Here is a 27,971-nt window from a genome sequence, read left to right as displayed (position 1 = left end):
GGCTTACTGCAGCTGTGTATGCTTCTCTACCCCCGCCCCCCGTTTAGATGATTGGTGCAGGTGTTCTAACCAGATGTTTGCCTGAAAAATGTTGTCTTAAATGAGGTGTTACGCGCTGATTACTAAAAGCAGTCGCCTCTTTTAGTTGTAAAACACGCTTTTCACGTAGTTCCCACACGTTTCCACACAAATGAAAACATTTAGATGTCTTATGTCCACACCACATTTCTGTTTTTCTTTGAGCCTCGGAGGCTGATCGAGAGGGCTCAGGTCTCGTTTTGCCAGTTCTTGATGCACTCAGGGATACGCGAGTGGTCGGCATGGCAACAGAGGAGTCAGGTGCACTGGCACGTGTGCGATATTGATATATGTACAGACAATGATGCATATTTAAAAAGCAGATGGTCGAGTCTAATTTGCTGCATGCAGAGAAATCCTAATCACGCAGGAACAGTCTCCAGCCCCACGGTGTAAAATCTGCTCGTTAAACGCAGTCTTACGTAAAGCTGGCGAAAGTGTGTGCGCAGATTGTGCGCAACAATTTGCGCCAAAACTCTCCATATCGACGAGGGGCGTTTAAATGCGCTCGTGAGGAGGGGGGCGTGTGGGGTGTGTGAAGGGTTTCGCGTGGGGGAGGGGAACCTCTGAGCATCACTCTTGTGAGTGTGTGTGGATGGCGTGGGCTTCTCCTCTCCGTCTCCAAACCGCGCAGCATCAGCAGCACCACCACCACCATCATCGTCACCACTCGGCTCACAGCGACAGCCTCGTACGCATCACCATCCTCATCCTCCTCCTTCTCATTCTTCATCACCACCATCTCCAAGCTGAAGAGGGACCCTGGCATCGTAGGATTTAAGGTGAGGTGAAATTAATTAGCGTTTAGTGGCTGATGGCGCTGATTCTTTCCCCTCTCCCTCTTCTTTTCTTTCTTTTTATGTTTGCATTAAAACATGAAGAGAGGGGGGCGATGGGTGTGTTTGCTTCACACGGCAATTAGGATCGATTTTGTGAATCGAGACTTGGCCCTATAATCTAATCCAAGTCGTGACAAGCCGATGGCAGTGTGATTTCTAAGAATGGGGGCATATGTCAGGACGCAAGCGAAGAGACAATCGGCTGGTTTCTGTAACAGATTTATAGTTATAATCCATCCGCATTTGTAGGGCTGTACAAATTGGCCCTTTTGGCGACAAGGCCCTTTTTACGGCTTATTATAAATGAAGACATTTACGACCGCACCGAAGGCTTAAATTTGGCCATGTTTAATCCGAGGCATGTATCCACATTGTGAAATATACAAATCGTGAAAGCAGGACAGCACAGTACAGATCTGACAGGCTGACACTGTTGGGAACAGGCCCGTGAGAGGAGAATATCAGGGCTGCAGGAGCGATTTTGGGGATCTCTTTTGACTGTCGTTGAAGCCATGTTATCAGGTGTCCAGATTATCACCACAAAGGAGGCTGGCTGAAATCTCCCTTTAACAACCCTGCAGGAGATGCTGATGACTATCTGCCCTGCGTGGTCTTGCAATGAAGTGATAAACAGCTGCTGACTTATTGCTCACTGGTTTTGGAATGAGGGAATTAAAATAAATAAATAAATGAATAATAAAGAGCTTTAGAGAGCAGTAAGCAATACAAAGACATCCTCCTCATCCTCAGGCCTTCCTCTTCCCTCCAGTGACAGGCCTGTGTGTTGCAGGCTGTGTGAGCTGTAGAGAGGCTGTCAAGTTGACAGCAGTGAGGAAATGTGAGACGAAAGTGGCCTCGAAGCTTTTGTTTGCGTCAGACAAGTCTTAGCATTGACTCTTTGGTTTCTTAATGGAAAAAACACAGAAAGAAGTACCTGTTGCATCTATCTATCTATCTATCTATCTATCTATCTATCTATCTATCTATCTATCTATCTATCTATCTATCTATCTATCTATCTATCTATCTATCTATCTATCTATCTATCTATCTATCTATCTATCTATCTATCCAGACTTTATCTACACAGACTGTTAGTTTTCCTCATAACCTTACTATTTTATAAGTGTCCCCTTGTGTGAAGTTAATGTGGATTTTGTTTTGTTTTTTTTAGCACCAAGCAAATCTTTTAAAATCTTCCCATAGGCATCTTAGTTAGTTCTTTGATCTCTCTATCTCTCGGCAGGCATTAGACCCGAGGCAATATTAATGCTATCGTTAACAGTGTTGCATTTTCCTTCCATCAGGAGGCTGTGCAATGATGTGATTATAAAGAGGTATTGATGACGCTCAGTGTCCCGAGAAAAGGTCAAACCAAGTAAAAACATCTGCGCAGGTCCAGCACGGTTGCAAAAAAGCCTCACAATAAAGTGAAGCATTTTTGTGATTTTGTTGCTTGATTTCAGTGTGTTGGTCATACTGACATACAGGCACGCATGCTTGTTTTTAAAGTGCATAGAGATTATGGGCTGTGAATGCGCCCATCCAGGATATTATTAGGTTAGAGTCCTACAGTTTAGCCTGGCTGACCAGGCCTGGTAGGGTTCCTTTGATCAGTGCCAGTAAATCTGTTTGTCATGCTGACATTGATGGATCTGCTGCCTTCTGATGGGAAATCATCTTCTGAATGAAATTTAGAAAAAACAAATCAACAGTGTGTGATTATAACATCCAGGACAGATGCTACAGATGCTGGCATAAACATAAATGTTTTTTTCTTTGTTTTCCCACTAATTAATGGTAGCCTAATCTTGAACTGATTCGCTTATCAAGGTTAAAGCTCCATTTACAGCTTTCTTTTTGCCACCTACTACGATTTCTGACTCTGTCCTTGGTGATAAGTAACGACGACTGAATGCCATAGATGAAAATAGCTCAGAGCATTCACAGACTGTATACGAAAGATACGCATTCTGGTCTGAAAAGGGAAGACTTGAACCTGCGTGCTTTCTAGTGGCCAGCAGGGGGCGAATCTCATTACAAAAATAATCCAAAATTGCATTTAAGTTTGTTTACTGAACTTTTGCTCTCAGTTAACGTTTTCCTAATAAGTCTCAGTCTCTAACTCGATATCTGGCTAAATCCAACATGGTGTACTTTTTCTAAAATGTTTTCCACATTACAGTCAAAATGAACAATAATCCAGTGAATGCTTTAAGGTGGACCTAACTTTAAATTTTTAACCCGCAGTGAATTTTGAATCAGTCAATCAAGAGTAAAGAAGCTACTGCCTTGTCACAAAACGGTCATCACAGCAGGTAGCGCAGCATTTTTAATGCTTGATGCCCTTCGTAATGCCAGTATTGAACCAGTGACCTTTCACTTGCCAAGCAGATGTGTAAAACATTACACAACCACCACTGATGACGCAAAGCAGCTGTTCCTCAACAGTTCATACAATATCATTGAAACCTTGAGTTAAAGGTAAAAGTCTTCACTTGTGTTGGTGTTACTAATATATTATTATAATAATGTTGGTCAAGGATCAACACTGAAGCTGACCAATCACGTGGCTTGAGCATTCAGCTAGCATTAACTAAGAAATTAGCATTAACTAAGATGTTAGCATTAGCTAAGAAATTAGCTAATGCTAATAAAAACTATTACCAAGAAACCAAAAGGAGTGACCTAAATTTGGCAACAGCAAATATAGCTTTCTAATATATTTACTATCTACTGTATAAAGTAATGACAAAAACACTTAAGATGCTTAACAACTGCTTCAGAAGAGAGTTTTATATAAACAAGAACGCTTTTAATATAGCTAACGTGTCAACTGCGACATTGATCCTAAACCAACTTTAATATGATGATGCAGGAAAAATATCAACATGGGTGATCCAATACACCCACATCTTGACTGTTTGGTTTACATCACCCGTGCTGGACTGTAAAAGCAACAATATATATTTTTTATGTGTAAATGTCCATAAACTTATGGACCTAACTGCACAAGTGAAGAAGATGTTCAAAATGCTCGGTTCATTGCTTTACAGCGAGACGTCATTACTCAAGTAATTTAAACCCCCTGGTTTTGCTTCTGGTTCTGATTACTTGTGTGAACGCAATCATTCAAGAATTATTATTATTATTATTGCTATTATTATAAAACAGTTATATACAGCTTGGTTAATCGTTTGCATTCATTTGCAGTAACTTGCAAAGATTTACAGAGATATTTTTAATTAAATAAAAGCTGTTACTCTTTGCTGTAAGAGTTTTACGCTTTTATATGCGTCACACAGTTTGGGTTTCTGTAGCTGACGAACATGTAAACTATGCCTCAAACCAAAAATCTACCATTGCCATAGTTTAATGATATTTATATTTCACTGGTTTAGTTCAGAAGTATTAAAATAAATGTAAATATACCAGTATTTGATGAAGTACATGATGTGTACTGTACAACTGACAAACACTTACTGCTCCGTGAGGCCTGTTATTACCTGTCAGACCTCGTTTTGGGAGAAAGTGACATCACACTGATGTCTCATCACCGTCTGTCCGTGCTTTCGCTGCGCCATAAATTAAAAGTGACAAGTGGTTTTATTGCACAGTGACCCCGCCTGTAGCGTCTCCCTGCAGAAGCATACGGACCACCTGAACCGAACCTTTAAAATTGTTCTTTAAACAGCACGTTTTCCAAAAAGCAACGTGACACTGTGGCAAAGAATAAAATAGATATCAGTTTTATAGCTTGTTTTTCCTCAATTTCAAGCTTGGTCTGTTTTATCACACGGCTTCCATCCAATCTGCATGTTTTCCTTTTTTTCAAATAAAGAACATTTAGAGATTATATGATTTCAGGTTTTTTCTACAATAGTGTCAGATCCATTTGAGCCATAGTCACACAGAGCAGCTCTTCAGCATACGATGAGGCATTTAGGACATTTGTGCACCAAGAACAATCAATTAGATTCACTGTTTTCAAGGCCTGATGTTTAACCCTGTAATTATTGCTCAGGCCTGTCTGTGACTCAGCAGAGGACGCACACTGAGTGAATATGGAGAGGCAACAGGTGTAGTCTGGATGGGAACCATTACAGGCTGGTTAGATGGTATAAGTGGATAAAAGAAAAGAGAAGCAGTTTAAAGATAAAAACATGACAGGCAGAGATGGATTATGAAACTCAGATGTAAAACACAACGCCGCATCAACAGCAGTTTTTCATTACAGTTTGTGGAAACATTCAAAACTGTTAAAATGAAAAAGGTTAAAAGGTTGTGATTGTGACAATTTATTAAGTGCAATGCAAAATCAAATAAAAAAGAAAGAATTATTAGAATTCTGATACTTTGATCTTGTTTAATGTTTCATGCTGCCTCTTCCGCTTTAACTCTAGACTATAGAAAAACTTGCAGTTTCTGAAGCTGTGAGATGAGTTTTTGCCGTCATCGTCTTGGTGATGAAATGTGATGAGAATGGGACGGGTCTGACTGCGAAACTGCAAGCTCATTGGCTTCAGTCGTATAATATTCTTGTACATATCAACACTATATTAGGTACAACTTGCTAGCACTTGGTTGGTCTGTTTTTTACTTCAAATCTGCCTTAATTCCTCAGAGCCTTTTTTGTCCATATTGACGTGACAATAACACACAGTTGCTGCAGATTTGTCGGCACACATCATGCTGAGAATCTCCTGTTCAACCACATCCCAAAGGTGCTCTGCTGGATTGAGATCTGGTGACTGTGGAGGCCATTTGAGTACAGTGAACTTGCTGAGATGATTTGAGCTCTGTGACAGGGTGTGCCAGTCATAAAGGGATAGACCTGGTCAGCAACAATCCTCAGGTTGGCTATGGTATTTAAACAAAGCCCAGTTGGCAAAAAATGTGCCATGAACCATTACATCACCAGTAGCCTGAACCATTAATGCAAGGCAGAATGGAGCCATGTTTTTGTGTTATTTATTCCAAATTCTAACTCTACCATTTAAATGTTGCTGCAGAAATCCAGACTCTGAAACTACAATTCACACAGGCTCATTCAAAGTTTCCCGGTCTAACTTTGAATGAGCCTGTGTGAATTGTAGTGTGCAGGTCTTAGCTGACAGCAGTCGCACCCAGTGTGGTCTTCTGCCGCTGTAGGTCATCAGCATAAAGGTTTGAAGTGTGATTGGAACGAGTGGTTATTCGAGTTATTGTTGCCTTCCTATCAGCTTGAAGCAGTCTGGCCATTCTACTCTGATCACTCACGTCAGAAAGGCAGTTTTACCTGTTTTCTTTTTGAGACCATCATCAGTAAACCCTAGAGATGGTCGTGTGAGAAAATCCCAGCAGGTCAGCAGATTTTTAAATACTCAGAACAGCCCGTCTGTCACCAACAACCATGCCATATTCAGAGGCACTTAAATCATCTTTCTTCCTCAATCTGATGCTCAGTTTGAACTTTAGCAGGCCATCTTGTCTTGATTTGATTTCACCATCTTGATTTGAATTGCCGCAGGTGTACCTAAAAAGTCTAACGAGGGTCAAGCGACACATTTAACTTCTGTAGGGCCTCTCTAAAACGTTCATGTTACTGGACTGCGCCCTGTTAGAATTTAATGTTGAGCTGAGTGAGCCAGTCTCTCTAGAGTTTGTGTTTTTTGTGTCTTTTTGTGGCATCTTTGAATTCATTACACGTCACTTTTTGTTTCTTTGTTGTCACTTAAGCAGACTTGGCTCTGGGTCTACAGGAAACATAAATAGATGCACTGAAAGTACCCGATGAGTCCCTTGCTAACAAAAGCATCTTTCCATTAAAGATGCTTCGTTACCAAGCCTGACTTGTTATTTTAACCAATGTAAATTCTCGCTTTTGTTGCAGACAGCTTCAACCTGTAACCAGTCAAGCAAATTGGGAGTCAGCTCTGAGGTGTCCTGATCAAACTGAAGCCACAGCACGTACAGGTGGCCTCTCAAGCTAAACCTTTGACTTGTTGTGCGTCTTCTGTACTTCTTTAACATGGAGGACGGCTACCAAAACCGGACTGCCTTCATAAAAGGAGCCAAAGACATTGCCAAAGAAGTCAAGCGGCAAGCTTCCAAGAAAGTGGGTCGCTCAGTTGATCGAGTGAGCGATGAGTACAGCAAGCGCTCCTACAGCCGCTTTGAAGAGGACGATGACGATGACTACCCCATGCAGGGAAGTCAGGATGGAGGCTACTACCGTGGAGACAGCCAGGCAGCGAACGACGATGAGGGCGGCCACAGTGACTCCACAGAGGGTCACGATGAAGATGACGAGATCTATGAGGGAGAGTACCAAGGAATTCCCAGGGCTGATTCAGGAAAAGGTAGCCTTGCTGGGGGTCCAGGATCGGTGGGAGCCGGAGCTCAGCAGTTCAGAGATATCGGCGTGTCCGAGGCTGAGAGGAGGAAGGACCAAGAGGAGCTGGCCCAACAGTACGAGACCATTTTGCAAGAATGTGGCCACGGGAAGTTCCAGTGGAGCCTGTACTTCGTCCTGGGCCTCGCACTCATGGCTGATGGCGTGGAGATCTTTGTGGTCGGGTTTGTGCTCCCCAGCGCTGAGAAGGATATGTGTCTGTCTGAACCCAACAAAAGCATGCTAGGTAGGACTCTGCTCCTTCTGTTGCAAATGTTTAGCAGGCTTATTATCAGTTTTATACATGACAGTGCTGTTAATAATCTACACATTAGTCCCCGTCAACAAACCTTGGCTGTGTATCCAAGGCTTGCTACAACTCATTCCTCTGTGGCATGATCTTTACTTCTCAGCCAAGAACTATTTAAAAAACTAAATGAGTCACACTGTTGCAGCATACTTGAAATACTCACCAGAGCGTGAGATGTGTATCAACTCTGGGGAAAAATCTTTTTATGTTTGTTTGTTTTTAAAAATGACTGGTCTTCATTTTTTTAAGGACAAACATTTACACACACAAGTGAGGCAGTAACAGGTTCCTGCCAATGGTTTCATGCCACCAGACTGATTTAGATAATGTTGTGTAATGATGCAAAAAAGAAACACAGCAATGCAGCAGCAAAGAAGCGAGAGAGAGGCAGAGCGCTCGGTGGATGCAGCAACGTCTATGTTAAACATTTCATAAAAAACGTTTTGTTTTATGTTTTAGTTTTTAATAAATATTCCAAAGAATAGTTTTAACAACAATGAGCTCTTCAAAGATACAATGAGTGACTGAAACTAGCCTCTTTAACATACACTGCACCACTCCAAAGAAGTTGGGATGCTGTTTGAAATGTAAATGAAAACTGAATGCAATAATTTGCAAATCTCATAAACTCACATTTTATTCACAACAGAGCTGAGAAAACATTGAACATTAGGAAAATGAGGAGTCCACTTGGCTGATTTTTGGAAGTTAAATGTCCCGTTTTTGTCTCAGATAGGGTTCTAGCTGCTCAGCAGTCGTGGGTCGTCTTTCTCGCAATTTTTCTTTCCTGATCCACCAAATGTTTGGTGTTGGGGAAAGGTCTGGACTTTATGGCAGGTCACTTTAGCACACAGACCCTTCTACTATGAATCAATGCTGTTGAAATAGATGCAGCGTGCTGTTTAAGATTATATTATACTGCTCTAAAGCAGCGGTCCCCAACCCCCGGGCCTCGGACCGGTACCGGTCCGTGAGTCGTTTGGTACCGGGCCGCGAGAGTTGAGGCTCAGGTGTGAAATGTATGGTTTTCAGGGTATTTATTGGTTTTCAGCGTTATTTTGTTATCGTTTTTAATCGTTAACTCGGTTTTCCTGGGTCTTTTCACGTGTGTTATGAATAAATCTTCTTTTTTTCGGTACCGGTACTAGTTTTGATTTTGTTGTATTTATCCGCGACACCTTAAAGGCCGGTCCGTGAAAATATTGTCGGGCATAAACCGGTCCGTGGCGCAAAAAAGGTTGGAGACCGCTGCTCTAAAACATGCAGAATAGAGGAATCCATGTTTTTATGTATTTTATTTCACTGTTTTCTACTTTGTTTCAGTTTATTTTAAATTATTTTAGCTTAAAGTTGATGGTTGAGTCTTTGGGTCATGTTCACGTATGGCTTCTTCTTTACACAACAGTTTAAATCTGCATTTGTGGATGGCGCAGTGAACTGTGTTCACAGACAATGATTCCTGAGCCCATGCATTGTTTCTGCCTGAGCACCTGAAGCATCCTGCATCATTTTCAGCCTCTAAATCGTTTGATATATTTGGTACTATACATGATGAGGTATTTAAATTCTTAGCAATTTTACATTTAGGAACAATATTCTGAACCTGAGAAACTCTGCCTCTTGTCTTAAACCCAATCATGTTACTGACCGGCAGCCAATTATCCTAACTAGCTATTCAGTTTTTATCTTCATTTTATACCGCATCCAACCTTTTGGGGAGTTGGGGTCGTGTATGAAAGATGTTCATACGCACCATGACATCACCCACCGGGTTGGTCAGTTTAAAGTGTGGTGTTTAGCATCATAACTGCCACTATCTTGATTCTTTGGAGATCAAATGACCATATTTGGATGGTCTTTTAGAACAATTACCCACTAGAGTCATATAATTTTAAAGATAAATGCATTAAAATGGCCCCAAAGGCATCATCAGCACAAACATGGTTAAGAGGTTTTCAGTCACTCAGATTACAGTCATGAAACAGTGGTTAAATCTTTTATCAGGAAGTCTGTGGGGATTAACACGCTTTTACAGCCAGCTTCACACTGGCACTTCTATGTTTTCTTCTTTTCTCAGCCTTTCCCTCAGAAGGGAAACAAAAGAAATGTGCATGTTTATCATCAAACTATCAATCTGATTTGAGATATAGTAGAGTTATCATGAGCCGGCAAGTCTTTGTAGTCTGACAATTGAATTTCCTTTGCTCTCTCTGCAGGTCTTATTGTATATTTTGGGATGATGGTTGGCGCTTTCCTATGGGGAGCTCTGGCTGACCGGATAGGCCGTCGGCAGTCTCTTCTCATCTCTCTCTCTATCAACAGTATCTTCTCCTTCTTCTCCTCCTTTGTCCAGGGTTACAGCACCTTTCTGTTTTGCCGCCTCCTCTCGGGTGTTGGGTAATTAAAATAATTATAATAACAAAAATACTTCTGTTGTTTCTGCCCGTGCCATTTAGTTGACTTAAAAAAAAAATCATCATTTCATTTATTGAGGGGCAATAATCTGCCCAAACCTACCCGGACCATCTTTGTTAAATGATGAATTCAAAGTCTCTCGTCTACACAGTCCTCATTTATAAGGTGCTTCACAAACCCAAACATTACAAGCTAACAGCAGTTGCTGCTAAAGAGGCAGACAGGGAAAGTGGAAAGCAAATCTGTGGTTTAAAAATTAAACTCCTTCTTGCAGACAGGAGCAGCTCAAAAGTGTTCCCCTTAAACAGAGTTTTAGATTTAGTCCCCTTCTTCCCACTGAGTTATCGGTTCTGTCACTAGCTAGCTAACATAAACTAAGTCTATTAGCCACAACCAACCAACCACGGTAGACATGTTCTCAAAACTTTAGGCACTTATTTCTTTAGTCCAGCTTCACAGACAGAGTTACAGCTAAGTCTGTATTTGAGAGCAGAAAAAAAAAAGTTGCAAAACTCCTGTCTGATATAAGCGACAGGTTCGGTTTTAGAGGGTTAACCTGAACCTGTCTGACAAAGTGTAGTTCAAAGATCTCAAAAAGGGACACATTATGTGATACGATCTAAAGAAACAGCTTAGAAGCAAAGTCACTGACCTTTATCGGCCTAGAGCAATTTCTAAGGCTTTGGGACTCCAGTAAAACGTGGTGATAGCCATTTCAACAAATGGAGAAAACTTGCCCAGGTGACCAAAATTGGCCTATCAAGAGCACATCGATGACTCATCCAGGAGGTCCCAGAATAACAAATGCAGACCTGCAAGCTTCACTCGCCTCAGTTAAGGTCGGAGATCATGATTTAACGACCAGAAAGAGACTGGGCAAAAATGGCATGTATGGGAGCATCTCCAAGGAACTCTACAAGCTGAACGTTTTGGAAGGTTTGAGTCCCATTAGATCTGACATAAAACTAAAACAGCATTTCATAAAAAGAACGTCATACTAACTGTCAAACACGGTGGTGATAGTGTGATGATCTGGGGCTGCTTTGTTGCTTCAGGGCAACTTATGGAACCATGAATTTTTCTCTCTACCAGAAAATCCTAAAGGAGAATGTCCAGCTATAACTTCGTACCTGAAGCTCAAGCATCAACGACCTGAAACATACCAGCAAGTCCACCTCTGATGTGCTAAAAAATAAATGAATAAGAGTGGGACAAAATTCTTCCACAGTGATGTGAAAGTGCCATCCTCGCTGCGAAGGATGGCACAGGCAGTTCTTAGGTTTAGGGGGTAATTACTTTTTCACTGCACAGTGTGCCATAACTGCAGTATTAGTCCCTTCCCTTTTGAAACTTTTAATTTTTATCCGGCTGCACAAATGTAATTTTAACAGTGAAATCGCACGAGCACAAAATGATTTTGATGATTCATTTAGTTTTTACAACGTGTAGCAAAGTGTTCAAACAGAGTTTCTCAAGTTTAGCGAACTGGCAAATTGAAAGCCTGACATCGTTTCCATTTGGGCTCAAACCAGTCGTTTTCCCGCTGAGCTCCTGTGAGTTTGTTTTGCACCATGGTGATGATAATCACACAAGCACAGAGACATTTAATGCACTGGTTGTGTTAAAGCTTTAGTGGCTAAATGAAACAGCAATTGCTGCACATTCAAGGTCTGAGAGAGCCACGAGTTGGAAAGTTTCGCAAACAGTTGCTCTACTTTTAAAAACAATAACATAAGTATGTTGCTTGACTCTTGATATGATACAGAAGAAAGAGCCCATCTATTCAAACACACATATACATATCAAAAATAGTATCACTGATACAAACACTTCACCTCTAGGCTCAGTTGTGTTCTGAATTTTGCAGAATCGGTGGTTCGATTCCCATCGTCTTCTCGTACTACTCTGAATTTCTGTCCCAAGAGAAGCGTGGCGAGCACCTCAGCTGGCTCTGCATGTTCTGGATGATTGGAGGAATATACGCATCTGCAATGGCCTGGGCTATAATCCCACATTATGGTGAGTACAGTGATCAGAGTAAAGAAAACAGATAGTTATGGATCCTTACTTTCTCTGCCCAGGCTGACTGATCATCATCAAATGCCTATGAGATACAAATAAAGCTCTCTAAATATTATATTACAATCTCTTTATTTTACAATTATTATTATGCATGTACGTATGAACAATCCCACCAAGATGTTAATATTTTTGGAGATTTGTCAGTCAGTTGAAAAGCTCGAGGGTAAAACGTAAGCTGACTTTGTTTGCTAGAAAGTGATCTGCCCAGAAACCGTGCACTGAGGGTGACCTCTGACCTCTAAATTCTGTTTGAGAACATGCTTCATAGTGAGTTTTAAAAACATGTTATTTTCACTGCACTGAAGGTTAACTATTTGGAAATGTGTGCTCACTTCTTTGTGTTGGCTTGCTTTTTCCTTTCAGGATGGAGTTTCCAGATGGGCTCGGCGTATCAGTTCCATAGCTGGCGTGTGTTTGTGCTAGTGTGCGCTTTTCCGTCAGTTGCAGCCATCGCTGCCCTTAACGCCATGCCAGAGAGCCCACGCTTCTACTTAGAGGTTAGCAGATGTGCTTGTTTAAACAGTTAAGTCTTTGTCTTACAGTAATAGCTGCTGATATGTTTCTCATTATTAAATCCATGCCATCTTTAACAGAATGGCAAACATGACGAAGGCTGGATGGTTCTGAAGCAAGTTCACGACACAAACATGCGAGCAAAGGGATACCCAGAGAGGGTGTTTTCTGTAAGTATCAGTGAGAAAACAGCAATGTAAATCTCTCAGAGCGCTCACAGCAGAGGGAAGTGTGGGAGAGGGAGAACAGACGGGGTCTCTGGTCAGATACCCATTGGCTGCCTGGGGTTACGCCCCTAGTTTGGAGTAAGCTGAACAAAAAGACACACTGACTTTGGATCAGAGCCGATGACTTGTTCAAAGGAAACTTGCTGTTATGTGATGCAATGAAAACCACAGAGTATATAAAGGACTGATGTAACCACTATGACATCACCCACTGGTTTGTGGCCTCAAATTTAACCGGTGCAGAAGATGTATTAACACAGGTTTGTTTGTCACATGACATCATGCACACATTGCTCAAGAGTTGCCTGCCATGTTGGATGTGATACACCCTCTGGTTGCTATGGAAATGTGAAATACCCAGCTGGTCAGCAGTGGTTCCTGGAGGTTGCTACCTCTTGCTGGGTGAAATCAGTTTAAATGAAGATGCTGCACCGAACACCTCTCAGGAATTGTCTTGGTAACAGGTTGTTTACCTGTAGCTTTTCATGTTTGTCTGCAAATACTTGCAGACTACTAGCTTAGCTATGGTACAACTTGATAATGAGCAATGCAGAAAGGACATGGAGAAGGTTTACATCAGGGCTACAGCCAACAAGTTTTATGAGGCGCTACTTTTACTTTGAATACTTTTACTTTGAATAGCTACTTTTACTTTGAATAGCTGGCTTGTGTTGCACATTTCTCAGTTTAACTGCAGATGGGTCATTAGGACATTAGGACATGATGTAGATAAGTTCAAAGTATTTTATGTAGAAAGCTGTAAATGTAAACTTGGCCATTTCTGAAATGTGGATTTAAGGCAGTGGTTCCCAAAGTAGGGGCACGCCTCCTGGGGGGGAGGGGGATAGCATGTTAGTAAAGGGGGGCGCAGAGCCATTGCAGGGGGGTGGCGAGTTATGAATAAAATAAATAAATAAATTAAAGAATGCTTGGACACTGCTAGCATAATGGACAGGTTTCTTGACCGGGATCCCACACAAACACAGAGCAGAGGATGAACCATCGCCAAATATGCTTGCAAACCAACTTCCTTCCGAGCTAAAGACTAGAAAATATGATGAAGCATATCTTGCCTTTGGCTTCACCTGCACAACGGCGGTGCAAAGGTAGGTACCCCCAAAAGAATTTGTTTCCCCCGCTTCGGGAGCACGTGCTGGGATCACGGACAAACAGTATCCCACATTCTTGATTTTAAGTTCACAAACACTTCTTATAATGAAATTTTGGCGATTTTAGCTCTTTATACAGTAAATTTACAGTGGGATACAAATAATAACAAACAAACAAACATTATCACAGTTTTTAAACCCATTTTGCACAGAGAGACATTTTTTTGAAAAATGTATTGATACCAGTGTTGAATATTTTTAAACAGTAAAATAAAAAAACAACTATACGTAAAATAATTACACCATAAAGATAGTTTGTTTCGTGGTTTATTTTATTGTGGGGTGTGGAATAAACTGCAATCAAGTTTGAAAACAAAATATGGGTGTGGTTGGAGGGGGCACGCGTTGTTCTAAGGGAACGGGAGTGAGCCTCTAGTGGCTATTTGAGGAACTGCAGTATTTGGTTTCAGTTGATGCTTGATGGACAAAACTTTACATTATTACAAGTATTTTGAACTGCTTGTAAATCATCTTCGAGATAAGCTCCAAGGATTTGCTTCTTTACTTCCTGTTGAGATAAAACCTATTAAAATCGACCCACAAATCATACAAATGTGTGATTTCCCACAATATGTATTCGGGTTAAACAAGTCATGAGAACAGGAACAGAATAAATACATTGTTGTAACAGCTCCCAGTCCATTTAAAGATGCTTTACCCATTACAGAGATGTTCATCAGGCTTATGATTAACAGTAAACGTTATTACAGTCAATGTCTCTGTAATATCTGGTGCTGACTTTCAGAGCCTCTTTTTCAGAAAGTCTCTTGCAGTAGTTACATTATTTTTGAGCCAAAGTCATCTCTAATTTGACTTTTGTGACTTTGGTCCAAGGTCACCACAATCAAAACTGTGAAGCAGATGGATGAGCTGGTGGACGTTGGCACCGACACGCCTGCTTGGCAGCGCTACAGACTGAAGATTATGAGCCTCTCCCAACAGGTGAGTAAAGTTAATTAAAAAATACAGTTTACATACATTTTGTCTAGCCTACAAATGTTGTTCTTCTAAACTGGTTGTTTTTTTTTTGAGTAACCAGGAAATTTGGTATTTTGGATTTTGTGAGCAAAAGCAGTAACTAAAGGGCCAAGCTTTAACAGTGTGAAATAAAAAAGGCCCCCTCTGGCACCCACCCAAGATCACAGCTTCCTCAAAATTACAGTTATTTTCAAGAGTGCTGAAGCTGAGGTGTTTTACAACTCAGGGCTGGCATTAAAACGCCTCAGTGGATGAAAGCAATGTGCATGCAAGCACAGGTGGAAGTAAATCCAAGTGTAGCTAAAATATTATGTCTTTTCCTTTAGTTTGTCTTTGATTTTTTTTGAGTATATTAAAGGGATAATAAGCTACTTGCTTGAGCATTTATTGACCTGTCCGCCTGCAAAGTTTCTCCCAAATTCAAGTTCTGTGATAACACTCGGCACACAAAGATGATGCATTTTTGAGGTATTGTGTGGATTTTTTGGCTTTGATGTGTTTAAACTTCAGCAGCATGTTGTTGCACTGGGCTTTTATGCTCTGGGCAAAAAAATCCTTCACCAGGCTGTTTGCCTGATTTGAATTTGCACGCAGCCTACGTTCTCCTACGCACACACACGCCTACGCGCTGCTGCTTAATGCCTGCTTAATGCCCACTACAAGAAAAAGTTTGAACAATGAGAGAGTTGAAGCAGCGTTTTCTTGTTTTATGTGGAAGCCGCTGTCATGTTGCTTTCAGCTTTTTTGTTCATGAGCTTTGCTCTTGTGTTTCTCCGTGTTCACTTGTTGCAGATACGGAATAACATCCTTGCCTGCTTCAGGCCAGAATATAAACGGACGACCTTCATGCTCATGGCTGTTTGGTTTTCTATGTCGTTCAGGTAATCTAAAAAAAAGAAAACCTCCTTGCTGTCTACTGTTTCTCGTGCTCCGTTTGGGGCTTATTTAATCTCTCTTGACTCCCACAACTTTCCAGCTACTACGGTCTAACCGTGTGGTTTCCGGACATGATCAAGTACATCCAGAAGCAGGAATATGAATCGCGCACGAAGACCTTCACTAAGGAGCGAGTGGAGCACGTCACGTTTAACTTCACCTTGGAAAACCAAGTGCATCGCCAAGGATACTACTTCAACGACAAGTAATTTTTGTTTCAGGGCAACATTAATTACTTTAATGCCAAAGTAGAGAATATTGTTTTTTAAAATATGCAATAAAAAAATGTTCCTGATCACAGATTCCTTAACCTGAAGATGAAGTCCATGGTTTTTGAAGACTCCGTGTTTGAAGAGTGCTACTTTGAGGACATCACATCCACGCACACCTTCTTTAGAAACTGCACCTTCATTGCCAGCTTGTTTTATAACACAGGTAAATATGACTCCTCGTGTGCAGGAGCACTAATGAACATTATAAACTTGCTTTCCATGGCTTTCCATAGGTACGTAGCAGATCATGCACTATATGGCCACATCTCTTAATCTGTGAATTCAGGTGCTTTTAGTCTTGTTGCCACCGGTGTGTAAAATTAAGCAAAGCAAAGTGGAAGCATTTAGGAGGTGGTATGAAGTTATAGTGTGGGGTCATCGAGCGCTGAGATACAGAGTGCTTAAAAGTCATTAACATCAGCACCAAATCTGTTCACCAGGAGCTTCACGGCGTGGCTCACCATGGTCGGGCAGCATCTATCTATCTATCTATCTATCTATCTATCTATCTATCTATCTATCTATCTATCTATCTATCTATCTATCTATCTATCTATCTATCTATCTATCTATCTATCTATCTATCTATCTATCTATCTATCTATCTATCGAACAAATCCTCAAATGTGAGATTCTCTGTTCATTTAGCTGATGGTTTCACCTGACAGATAAATTATGTGAGAAATGCTTACATTTCATCTTAAAGTCAAAACAAAAGGCATGACACGGTGCGAGTGATCGGGCTGTCTGTACAACAGCACCCTGTCAGGAAGAATAAAACAGATGTAAGAATGTGCTGAATGGCTGATCAGAACCAGAAATTCCCCGTGTGCGGAGACCAAATCGTTTAAAAAGCAACTGAGCCGCGTGTGGTTTGGATTTCCGATTGTGCTTTAAATCAGCACGTCACATTCAGACCTGGGAAACGTGAGAAACTAAAGAGAAACGGTTCCTCTGCTAGCATACTGCGGCTATCCGTCTCAAGCTGTGGCAGATTTATTCAGCTTCAGTTCTTCTGCAGCTTTTACGGCAGCTGTAGCTTTCTCCCCGATGAAGCCAGCAACGCATTCTTTTATGTTTGTGTCATTTGTGCATCTAAAATTTTACGATCGTTCAGCACTTTTATTGCAGACTCCGTTTAATGAAACTGTTATTGATTAAGAAGCCTGTCAGAACTAATCCCCTTTATCTTCTACAGAAATGTCTCCTGACCTTTGCTGTCGTTTTTGTGACGATGGGAGATGCTGTCCTGGATGCTGCTTTCGTGTTTTGCCCCTATTAAAAACAGATGCTTGTGTGGTGGCTGCTGTAATGTTCTGGCTTCTTTTGCTAAGGGATTATTTAATCCCCTCCTTCCCAGTTTGAGGAAAACTGATCTTTTATTTGGTTTGGATTGGGTCAGACATTCTTCGGGACGTGGCGTAAATCTTTTATATTTTTTATGCTCTAAACAAAAAGTTAAGGTTGTATCTTTTACTTAGCTTTTCTTCTTTAAATCAGAGGAGAAACATGCAGAGGAGTTTCTTTCAGCTGAGGAGAGCTTCTTTACCCAGTGGAAATCACAGATGTTCACAAATTTATGAAGTTATTTAATCATTTTCAATTTTTTTTCCCTCCTTTTATGCCTTCAGATTTATTCAAATACAGACTCGTCAACTGCAAACTGGTCAACAGCACGTTTCTCCACAACAAGGAGGGCTGCATGCTCGACTTCAGCGACGACTTCAACAATGCCTACATGATCTACTTTGTCAACTTTCTCGGCACCCTGGCGGTGTTGCCTGGCAACATCGTCTCGGCTCTATTAATGGATAAAATTGGGCGGTTAAGGATGCTGGGTAGGTTAGTCTAATCTGGGTGGAGGATTCAGTTATGAGTGCAGAGGCGACTCAGTTTAACGTAACTACTGCTCCCTCTTTTTACATAGCCGGGTCCAGCGTCATATCATGTGTCAGCTGCTTCTTCCTGATGTTTGGAAACACCGAGTCGGGGATGATCGCCCTCTTATGTCTATTTGGTGGCATCAGCATCGCCTCGTGGAATGCCCTGGATGTGATAACAGTGGAGCTCTACCCCTCGGATAAAAGGTAACACGAGAGCAGATGTTTCTACTACTGCTGAGGTTTCTGTTTTCTGACAGAGTAATACTGTCTGTCTGGTTGCACTTTCACTCATTTTGTGTTGTTATAAATGCCGTCCAAAAGTGTCATTTCAGGGTTGTTATCCCTTAAGAATTTGAATTTTTATTTGTAGTTTCTTTTCTGGAGAGAGAAGGATCTTTATGGAGGTGGACTCATTTCTGCTGAGTGATACCAGAATTTTTACCAACAAATCTGCTGTGGATGGCAAAAGTTTGAGACGCCACATCAGTGTTGTTTCTCAGTCACCCAGCTCACGCCTTGAGCCTTGAGAGCTTGAAAAAGAAGGCAGCTAGACTTCTTTAGGTTTGCAAGGATGTTTCCCCTCCCATCCAAGAGGCTTCTTCAGTTCTAAGAAACAGTGCTGAGTCCAGGTCTTTGAAGGGGCTTGTCCTCTTTGGAAGTGATACTGAGGGTTGTTGACCCACTGAACGTATGGGTCATCACATGAGCCAAGGTGTGAAAAAAGGTGTGGGTCTTTACAATCATTGAGGATTTAAGGGTCAAAGCACTCTTAACCCTCAAGGTGAGGTCACCCAAGGCAAAGTGTGAGTAAGGTTTGAGATCTATAAAGGCCACTTAAATCCCCCTTAAGGACCTTTGGGAATCACTTTTAAAAGCACTCACTCGAGTTGAATCTGAATTGGCTGTTTATTAAAAATATTGAATTGGCATATTTTTTATGAAGCGAAAAGCAAATCAAACATAGTAAAAAAAAGTAAATTAAATGCTTCTAAGACCACCATATTAACCCAAATGCGCATTTATTCAACGTCTTTAACAATATGTTTTCTTTTAACATCCATCCTCTGCCCTGGGTCCTGGTTGTGGATTTGGAGGTACCAGTTCTCATTCCTGCCGCTTCACATTTTGCTACAAACCGAGCCACTGCATGCTGGAGGCCACCCCTTGATGAAGCCAGATAAACCACTTCATATGCAGGGATTGGAGAGATGATTCTGGGGCCGCAAAACTGGAAACCCTCATCCGCTTGGCTTCACTTAGAAATTATGTCAATAAAATTTATTAGCAGAATCGGTGTTGGCCAGTCCTCCTCTAGAGGCTCTTCATGTCATGTCCTGGTGGGATTCATATAAAAGTGTAGCTGTGTGTGAGAAAGAGGAAAGTTTTTTTTCACTTTGATTATCTTAAATATGGCCGTAATAGGTCAAATATGAAGCAGTGAGTGATAAATACTGTTAAAAACCCTCCTTACCGTGTGTGTGCGTTCTTGTCGGTGTGTCCCTCTCTTCTTGTCTCCAGGACCACAGCGTTCGGCTTCCTGAACGCCCTCTGTAAACTGGCGGCCGTGCTGGGGATCAGCATCTTCCAGTCATTTGTGGGCATCACCAAGGCCATACCCATCCTATTTGCGGCCGGCGCCCTCGCCGCCGGCAGTTTCCTTGCCACAAAGTTGCCCGAAACGAGAGGCCAAGTGTTGCAGTAAAGCTGACGACCAGCAGAGGGCAGCAGAGTCCAGCTGGCGTGTTTAACAACTAACAACATCCCTGAGAGCTTCAGCTCTGCTGTCACATACCAACAAAAACAGACTGCCATCCCCATTGTAAGCCCAGAATCCTTTGAAATGTGGATTGCATCATTCAAAGAGGAGAACACACAGAGGTAGAAAAAGATGATGTTATATTTATGATCACTTAATTTCCGCTGCTTTGTCAGGTATTCAAAATATTCAGAAAAAGAATCAGATATCTTATGGAAGAGCCACTCTTAGAGGGTGATAATGTGCTCCCACAGATGCTCAGTGACACAGAACGATCACATGATGAGAGGAAACTGATTTAAAAAAGCCATTTCTGAAGGAACGAGAATGATTTAGTCAGTGTATGTGGTGAGTTTTCCGTTTTTCTTTCTCGTCTGTCCTCGACCTCAGTGACTGGCGTCCAGTGCCTCTGTTTAATGTGCTGTGACGTTACTGGAACAGTTCAGTTTACATTTGCATCCAGACTGTTGCTCATAGACTTGCTTGCAAAAGTTCTCAAAATGAATTTCAGGGTGAACATATTTTCTGTTAAAAAACAAAAAAAACTTTCCCGTGACCCTCGATCACTGCCTCCTACTGAAGCCTGACCTGCTGACCGCTGTTATTCTCTACCAAATATTGTTAAAACATTCCAGTGAGGCTGCTGTTACTCAGACACAGAGAGCCGAGGTGCTTTTTCTCTCCCTGAGTAATTCCAGTTCTCTGCTCAGAGCCTCGAAATGCAGGCAGGCGAAGACGCATTTCACAGGATTCTCTGTTGTAAATGGGAATAGTTTGATCCAGTTCCTCTGTGTTTGGTGTCAAAGCTGATGTTTTCCCTCCGTGTCGTGTGTCAGTTTGATGATGTTTTCGAGGAACGTCTGTGGGACGGATTTTGGTCAAGTGCTAAACTGTGAGAGCAGATACTTGTGGTATTTGCCTAAATTAGTGGTGTGTGTATGTGTGTGTGTGCGCATGTTTTTGTTTGTACTCTGATTTATTCATTTACATCTCTGTGTTTCATGCAAATGACAGTGTCATTTGCGTCAGTGGGAATTTTACTTGTCCAGCAGCGGTTTGAATAAGCAGTGTGGCCACACATTATCAAGGTACCTTAGAGGTGTAACTATTGTAAAAACTAGCCTGAAATCTCCACGTAAACACCCACAGTATCCTGCCACAAAAGCATCTTCTCAGTGCCCTTGCTAATGCCTGTAAAAGGTGTAATGTTTAAGGCTTGTTCAGATAACTAATAAACAGCACAATGTTTGTGCGGTACTTTCGGCGGCTACCTTGTTTCCCACACCAGATGGATCTGCACGTTTGATCTGGCACAGATTTTACACCGGATGCTGAGGCTGGGTTTGTGTCTCCTCCGGGTCTCAAGGACAAGGACAGGAATCAACATTGTAGTAATAATTTCAGTTTTCTTTATTTTTTCTTCATGATCCCTTCAGGATAAAGCAATCAGGCCTGCGGTAAAATCAATTATATCTCCATTATTATTATCTTATTCATCCGCTCTAAAGGAAAAGCAACATATGAACCAAAACCCTGGCTTTTAAGAATTTAGATCCCTGTTATCCTTATTGTACATGTAGTGTAGTTCACCTCCAATCCATATGAGAATTAGTCAGAACATAAGTTATCTGATTGAATGGGAAAGCTAATTCTTGAAGTCGAAACAACGAAAGGAGACTGATTTAGTTCTTTTGTTTGCTGTATTTTTTTTGTTGGGGATCAAAACACGCAAACAAAGCAGTCTTCATTTACCCAAGAAAAACTGCATCACAAGCACAAATCAAATGGGAAAAGAAGCTGTTAAAAAAGTGAACAATTAGACAGTGTGGCAAGAGAAACAAGAATATAATTTTATTTTAAGGGCTCCTGATCAGACATTCCTTCACTGCTGGGAAAAGATGAAAATTTGTAACTCATTTTTATTTCTTTCGTCTTTAAGGGTACGCAGGCTCTTAGTTTACATGTAAAAACCTGCTGTGACCTCATCTCAAGAATCAGAATCACCCTTAAAGCGAAGCTGATTGTGTACACCTTCATTCTGTAAACATATGACAGTATTTTGTGTACTATTTGTGTGCTGACAATCAGTGAGAGAGTGTGACATTTTGACCGAAAAACGTCCTCTGGATTGTGTGTATGTGTGTGTTAGTGCTGTTATCAGCCCCCTCTATAGTAAACAAATACCCTTGTTCACTTATGGTAGCTTAGCTTAGCAAAAAGGCCTGGACATGATGGGGAACAGCTACACTGGCTTTGCTGTTTCTCCTGTTAAACTAAGCTAAGCTAAGCTAAGCTAAGCTAAGCTAACTGCCTGCCAGCTGTAGCTTCATATTCAGCATATAAAGACATGAGAACATTATCTTCTCACTAAAGAATGCAAATGATACTATCTCTAAAACCTATTTCTTTGAAATCTTTCTTCAAATCTACATGCTGAGGATCATACCTGAGGGGTGTACTACAAGGTCAGGGCGAGATTAGCACATTAGCAAGCTACGTCAAGCTAAAAGTCATCAGTTTGTCATAATGATCTGATAACATTTATGATTGGAGTAGGGAGGACACTCATAGGTATCATTTTGTGCAGAAGAAGAGCTGTACCTGTAAAACCCCCATTTTTATGTTTATGAGTGCACAAAGACCATGAAGCGGAAAGCCCAGCTTACCAGAGAAAGTTGATAACCTCCATTATGATACACATTATCTCCAGCTGGGGCTTAAGCCAAAGAAAGCCTGGCTATGTTTAACTTCCTTTGTAGTACACCCCTCCGTTGTTTGCTGTTTGTGTACAAAGATGTATGTGTTTAATGAACAGATTTGTCCCATCTTGTTCCTGTTGGAAAGACTGTTTGGATGTATGTGTGTCTGTGTGCGTCTGCTGACGAAATCGTCTGTCACATATTTTTCTACTTTTTTCTGTTGCAATTCTGTTTTCATCCCTGTGATGATTACAACTCAGTTGGGGACCACGGAATACATTTACACTATGAAAAGAAAAAAAAAGACCTATATATGCAGTGTAGAAATCAGTGTGTCGTTCTTCATAACAGACTCGGGTGCTCTTTTGCTGACACAGCCTTTGAAACAAGTCCCTTGAAAGGCAGCCAGAAATAACACACAGTCTGCTCCTCAGTTTTAGAAACACGCAGAAAAGGGAAAAAAAGAGAAAGGGATCGCATCTTAAATTCATAAAGACGGCTTCACCCCCTAAACCTTCTGTATTCAAACGACTGTGACGCATGTTCGTTATCGTATTGTCTGACTTTCTTGGACGTCCTGTATGCCAGCTGTTTTTGTCCAAAGCAAGAACTAGTGTTTTCATTGTCGTATGATGACATAGATTTGTTGCTTGCAGTGATTGTTCTTAATCAAAGTGGGGTGAAAACTGGTGAAACTCGAGTATGTGTTCTGAAAGTGAGTTAGTGGTGACTGTGCTCCTTGTTTACCTTGGAACCAGGTAACCTTTTTTGTTTTTATTATATATATATGTGAATATACATGCTTGAATTTCTGAGGAGGTTGCTTGTGATCTTGAAGATAAGCTTTGGCTGGAAAGGGAAGGACACTTTCAATGTGAAGTGCATGAAAAGTGTAATTTGACATAAACTTGTTTGTTTATGTGAGTCTGTATTAAAGGGGGAGGTTTAAGTAATCAAGTCAAACTCAAAAGGACCACGGGTTTGAACTCATCAAAAGAGCGCCCTCTGTCAACTTGAAGCTCCTGTCCAAACTGTAAAAGTTTACGGATTAATGTTGCTACATGTAGAATTTCATTCTATATAAATATAAATAAATATATATATATATACATGTATAAACTATAAAAAGAGTTGCTGATTTGAGTTTTATCCATAAAGGAAGGCAGAGATATTGGGTGCGGTCAAAATAAAGCAAACACCAGCCTGATACGACTTCCCCTTAATGACGGCAGTCTTTTAAAAAGTGTGGGAGAAACACCTCCCGCATCTGCAGAGAACTGCAAGGATCCATCACTGTAGTTGGAGCGATGGCGTTTCTGTTTGCTTTCTTTAGTTTGACTCTGAGCTGTTTTATTATCTGATAAAAAGTTCTACTCTAAATGTGAGTTCAATTCAAGATTCAGTGTACTGTGTGTAGAAACTGTAGATGTTTGTATGTGCAAGTATGCAAATTGTGAAACAAAAAGATTACGGAAACAGTTCCAAAAAAAGTTTGGTATGACACAAAACTTTATTGTGTGTTGTCTTTGTGTTTTGTAAATCAAGACTGAACATCTTGGTAAATTCAGTATTTATTACTTCTGGATATTGAGAATATTTTAGTGATGCTGAAAAGGTGCTGTATTTATTTTATGTGAGAGTTGTCCATTATGCTGGGTTTTGCACTTTTGTGCTATTTATCCAGTTCTTTGAATAAAATCATAATGGAAATAAAACTTGAAGAAAACCAGTGTCCTGTACTCCATTTCACACCATCAGATAATTTTCACTTCATTTAGACGTTTCTCTTTGTACTTTCAATGTACAGTCCTGTGCTGAGTCTTGAGTCACCCCTTGCTTCTCTGTATTTTGCTGGAAAAGTGGGAAATGGGATTTATTGAAATGTGCAAACATGCATTTAAGTACAGTAAAAACAAGGGCAATCCATGATTGTGTTCCACTGTGCGTTTTTCTATCCAGGTATGGATAGTCACTGTCAATCAGACACTTTACAGATGACGTAAATTCCATCAAATTTGACTAGATCTCCAAAACCTTTGACGGAAACCACGACAGTGTTTCATAGCTGGCTGTATACACACACTGTCATATACAGTGACGACCTCGGCACATATTGATTTAAACCTAAAGAATTTCCTCTTTCGTTTCAGTTCTTGTGTAATGTGGCATGCCCCAGCCTTTTCTCCCCATTTCCCTTCCTTAAGAATGGCTTCTTCACAGCCACCCTTCTATGGACACCATTTCTGATGAGGCTTCAGTGAACATAGATGGAGCATCTCTCAGGCGTGTCCGGTATTAGACATGGTTTTCAGATATTGTTCATCTGTGGTTGATAGGGCTCAAGACCACTTTAAAAACAATGTCTCCTAAGAAGCAAAATATAGTGAAATAAGATTTTAAAATCACATCTTGATGTTTTCATTATTGTAAACATGTATTTTGTTTTGCTGGTAAGATTAATAAAACTAATTTTGCAATAAGCCATTTTAAATGACATTTAAAAGGCAAAACATCAGAAATGAATGTTCAAAATGGCCTATAAGGATACATCAAAAGAAATTGAGAAAAGAAATAGAACAGATTAAGCCATAAATATAGAAAAAGGGTTAAGTACAATTAGTGAAAAGGTGCCCCCAAAAATGTGATACCAAGTCAAAAGCCAATATAAAACAAATATTGAACAGTGTTAAACTGTTAAAAAAATATATAAATTCTGCATCAGTTGCATATATTTCAGCTTATATTCAGATTGCAGAGCTTCCAGCAGCTCAGGCTGTAAAAACTAAAAGACCTCTGCAGATATTTAGAATGATGATCAAATACAGCAGAGTTATGAAAAGAGAGAGATCGTTAGCCAAACAGATATAAAGAACCCACAGAGCAGAGCAATCCAACAGGAAGCAGACAACAGCTGTGGGTTCAGACACTTGAATTAAGCGTAGCATTATCCTCATAATACCAGATACCTGGAGGTCAAAGCGGTATTGTGATTGATGCTTTTTCATTTTCCAGTTGGGAGCAATGCTCTCCATGATGATTTAGAACTAGTTTGTGTCTAATTGAAGAAAAACATTGGCTGGGGCCCATGAATCACTGATGGGGTACGTTTGATGTCACTGCTGCTGGTGCAGGTTCAACATCTGAACTCAGGAGTCCTGTTGTACCTTTTCTAAACCTGCAGTTTAATGGAGCCCTGTTTTACAGAAACTGGCTGCAGTTGAGTCATAGGTGCAGCAGGGGCTGCTCATGAGAGTCAAGAGGATTGTGGATCTAAAGAGCCCATTTAAACTTGCCTCAAGCCACAAAACAGTTTCTTTAAATGCCACATTTATACAATTTGACAAATTGAAATAAAATGAGACTGGGAACTGTCAGCTGGCATTTATATAGCAAATTCCCAGCCTTAATTACTAAAGGGCAGGGAGACCCTGGGTTGACCAGTGTTGTATAATGTAGATCCATAGAAGTGAACAAATTCAGATTTAAATTTATAGCAAATTCATAAAGTTTCCAACATGTTAAGATGTCAGTGATCCAGTTTATTTAAACAAAAAAACAAAATATAAAACAAAGACCCACCTTAATCAAACAAAAGGAAAACAAGCATGGTGAGCGATGCCACACTGGTTGTTTCGGTTCCGAGCCATCTTGATGTAGCCTTCTTCTCCAAACTGTACACCCCAGCTACAAATAAAGCAGCTGCTGTCATGAAACTCAAAATTAAAGGAAACAAAGAAACCCAGTCCATCAACCAGTGACTCAGAACAACCTGTTTTTGACGAGCCAGAAGTCCTGTCCTTTCTCTCTGCCGTAACCCACAACCAGCACGCCATGGTTCACTTTCTGGGTACACGTGTTGTCCATGTACACGCCTGTTGGTTACAGGAGGGCAAATATAGGAACTCTGACTAAGATTCAATCTGTGCATCATTTTAATAAAGTAACCAACCACGATGGTAGAAGCGAAACTGTGGCCTGGAAGCATCAACTGCAACAGCGATGGGCCCCACAAGAGCCACTGCCTCCTTCAGTGCAAACTCATCCCCCCTTGGTAAGCAGCAATACCCTGAGCAGTTAGCAGCCCGATACAGTGGGTTGTACTTGCACTGATTATGCTGAAAAGTAGTAGACTCTTTAACATGAGAAACATCTAGGTTTAATCACAGTCTACCTGCAAGTGGAAGCTTGACTCACCTTTCCGATATAGGGGTAAGCATCTTCAGAAGCAATGCCTTGGTTATCAACAACATACTTGAAGGCACGTGCTATTAAGCCACCATTGCACCCCCGGTTGCCATAATCTGTGGTGCAGTCAATCAGGTTTTGAGCGCTGAGAGATCTCAAAATGCCTGTAGACTTTTTAAGTTGCCCCTCAAGAGCTCCAGCCGCACTGAAAGCCCAACAAGCGCCACAAGAACCCTAAAAGAAAGGTTACTCGTGACATGATTAAAAATGTAGAGGTTTCCTGTTACATGTGTGGATATCTGAGGGGACCAGCTAGGACCTCACCTGCTTTTTGACTGGAGTTACCAAGCCTTTATCCCTCCAGTCCACTGAAGCTGGTAGAGAAGCATTGACTTTTATGAAGCTCGCAGCAACCATCTCCAGGTCAGATGGTACCCTAGTGCCCATGAGAGTGCCAGCGATCTCCACAGGGGTCTGCAAGCATGGAGAAATTACACACCATTCACCATCAAGTGATGTAAAGTTTGAGGAGAATGCTCACCATGTCTCCGAAGTGGTTGATTGCCAGTTCGTAAGTGTGCAAATTCAGTGAGGCTTCCAGGTTGTGAAGATTAATCAGTTTCAAGTTCATTTCCCAAATCAATCTGCGTCCCAACTCCTCAATCTGGAACATAAATGTTACACCAAATCTTCTGTGGCATATATGTGCACCGTAACTAAGCCAGAGTTCAGACATCCAAACAGCTTGATGTTAATGAAACACAAGGTGGGTTCTTGTTCTAAAATAAAGCTTAAACAGACTTATATGCTTAAACTGAACCCAGCTAAACACTTATATAGATGAAGACATGAAACATTCCTGTTAAAGTTACAGGATTCAGCACCTTGGTATTTTTCCACTTTTGTTTTACCTGGTGAGAATATACTTTCTTATGCGTTTTCTTCCATAGCTCCCAGTGTCGATCTGTTTGCGAACTGATATCGGCCACTGCAAATCCACACAAGACTGTGAAAAGCAGGCGCTGAAACATTTTCAGAATCTGGGAAAAGAAGAAGACGGGTTCCAACCACGGTGTGACAAAGCAAACAGCCTGCAGTGTGGCTCCTGCTTTTAAGTGGACTGGAGCAGCAGAGTTTACAGGTGGTATCAATTTACATTTAAAGTCAGCTGAAGTATGTTAGCACTGAGAGGGGCTGTCATATGAGCCATCCACATAAATTGTATGCAGTTCAGATTATTTGACAAACTTGAAAAA

The 27,971-nt window shown here is 41.0% G+C and overlaps 2 protein-coding genes across 4 annotated transcripts; one reads left to right on the top strand and one right to left on the bottom strand.

Annotated features, from left to right (window-relative positions):
* Positions 1–651: 651 nt before the first annotated feature.
* LOC146549253 (synaptic vesicle glycoprotein 2A-like) lies at positions 652–24,256 on the top strand. 2 transcript variants are annotated; one of them, XM_085261952.1, is made up of 13 exons: positions 652–860; positions 6,794–7,537; positions 9,817–9,997; positions 11,883–12,034; positions 12,461–12,594; positions 12,691–12,780; positions 14,841–14,948; positions 15,777–15,865; positions 15,961–16,125; positions 16,222–16,355; positions 17,824–18,030; positions 18,120–18,279; positions 19,594–24,256. In XM_085261952.1, the coding sequence occupies exons 2-13, from the start codon at positions 6,928–6,930 to the stop codon at positions 19,775–19,777; spliced, it is 2,214 nt and encodes a 737-aa protein (XP_085118078.1). In that variant the 5' UTR covers positions 652–860; positions 6,794–6,927; the 3' UTR covers positions 19,778–24,256. The 2 variants fall into 2 exon arrangements, with proteins under 2 accessions (XP_085118078.1, XP_085118077.1); XM_085261951.1 differs by having other exon boundaries at positions 6,790–7,537.
* Positions 24,246–27,815, bottom strand: LOC146549252 (cathepsin S-like). Of its 2 annotated transcripts, none has more exons than XM_085261958.1 (8): positions 27,627–27,815; positions 27,257–27,379; positions 27,040–27,189; positions 26,725–26,949; positions 26,480–26,645; positions 26,300–26,402; positions 26,110–26,214; positions 24,246–24,381 (listed from the first exon to the last, which is right to left on the bottom strand). In XM_085261958.1, the coding sequence occupies exons 1-7, from the start codon at positions 27,744–27,746 to the stop codon at positions 26,115–26,117; spliced, it is 987 nt and encodes a 328-aa protein (XP_085118084.1). In that variant the 5' UTR covers positions 27,747–27,815; the 3' UTR covers positions 24,246–24,381; positions 26,110–26,114. The 2 variants fall into 2 exon arrangements, with proteins under 2 accessions (XP_085118084.1, XP_085118085.1); XM_085261959.1 differs by lacking the exon at positions 24,246–24,381 and adding an exon at positions 24,392–24,896.
* Between the last annotated feature and the right edge of the window lie 156 nt (positions 27,816–27,971).

The sequence above is a fragment of the Mchenga conophoros genome, linkage group LG22, assembly GCF_057382185.1.
Source record: "Mchenga conophoros isolate Kocher_MC1m ecotype Shallow Benthic linkage group LG22, M_conophoros_male_GT1.1, whole genome shotgun sequence".
NCBI lineage: Eukaryota > Metazoa > Chordata > Actinopteri > Cichliformes > Cichlidae > Mchenga > Mchenga conophoros.
This window is presented reverse-complemented; position numbering and strand designations above follow the sequence as displayed.

Excerpts from the sequence above, each read along its gene's own strand:
- LOC146549253 (XM_085261952.1), top strand. The coding sequence starts at position 6,928 with ATGGAGGACGGCTACCAAAACCGGACTGCCTTCATAAAAGGAGCCAAA. Across the intron at positions 12,595-12,690 it reads GCCCACGCTTCTACTTAGAG|AATGGCAAACATGACGAAGG; the intron begins GTTAGCAGATGT and ends CATCTTTAACAG. Across the intron at positions 15,866-15,960 it reads TGGTTTTCTATGTCGTTCAG|CTACTACGGTCTAACCGTGT; the intron begins GTAATCTAAAAA and ends ACAACTTTCCAG.
- LOC146549252 (XM_085261958.1), bottom strand. The coding sequence starts at position 27,746 with ATGTTTCAGCGCCTGCTTTTCACAGTCTTGTGTGGATTTGCAGTGGCC. Across the intron at positions 27,380-27,626 it reads AGAAAGTATATTCTCACCAG|ATTGAGGAGTTGGGACGCAG; the intron begins GTAAAACAAAAG and ends TTTATGTTCCAG. Across the intron at positions 26,646-26,724 it reads CTTACCCCTATATCGGAAAG|CATAATCAGTGCAAGTACAA; the intron begins GTGAGTCAAGCT and ends ACTACTTTTCAG.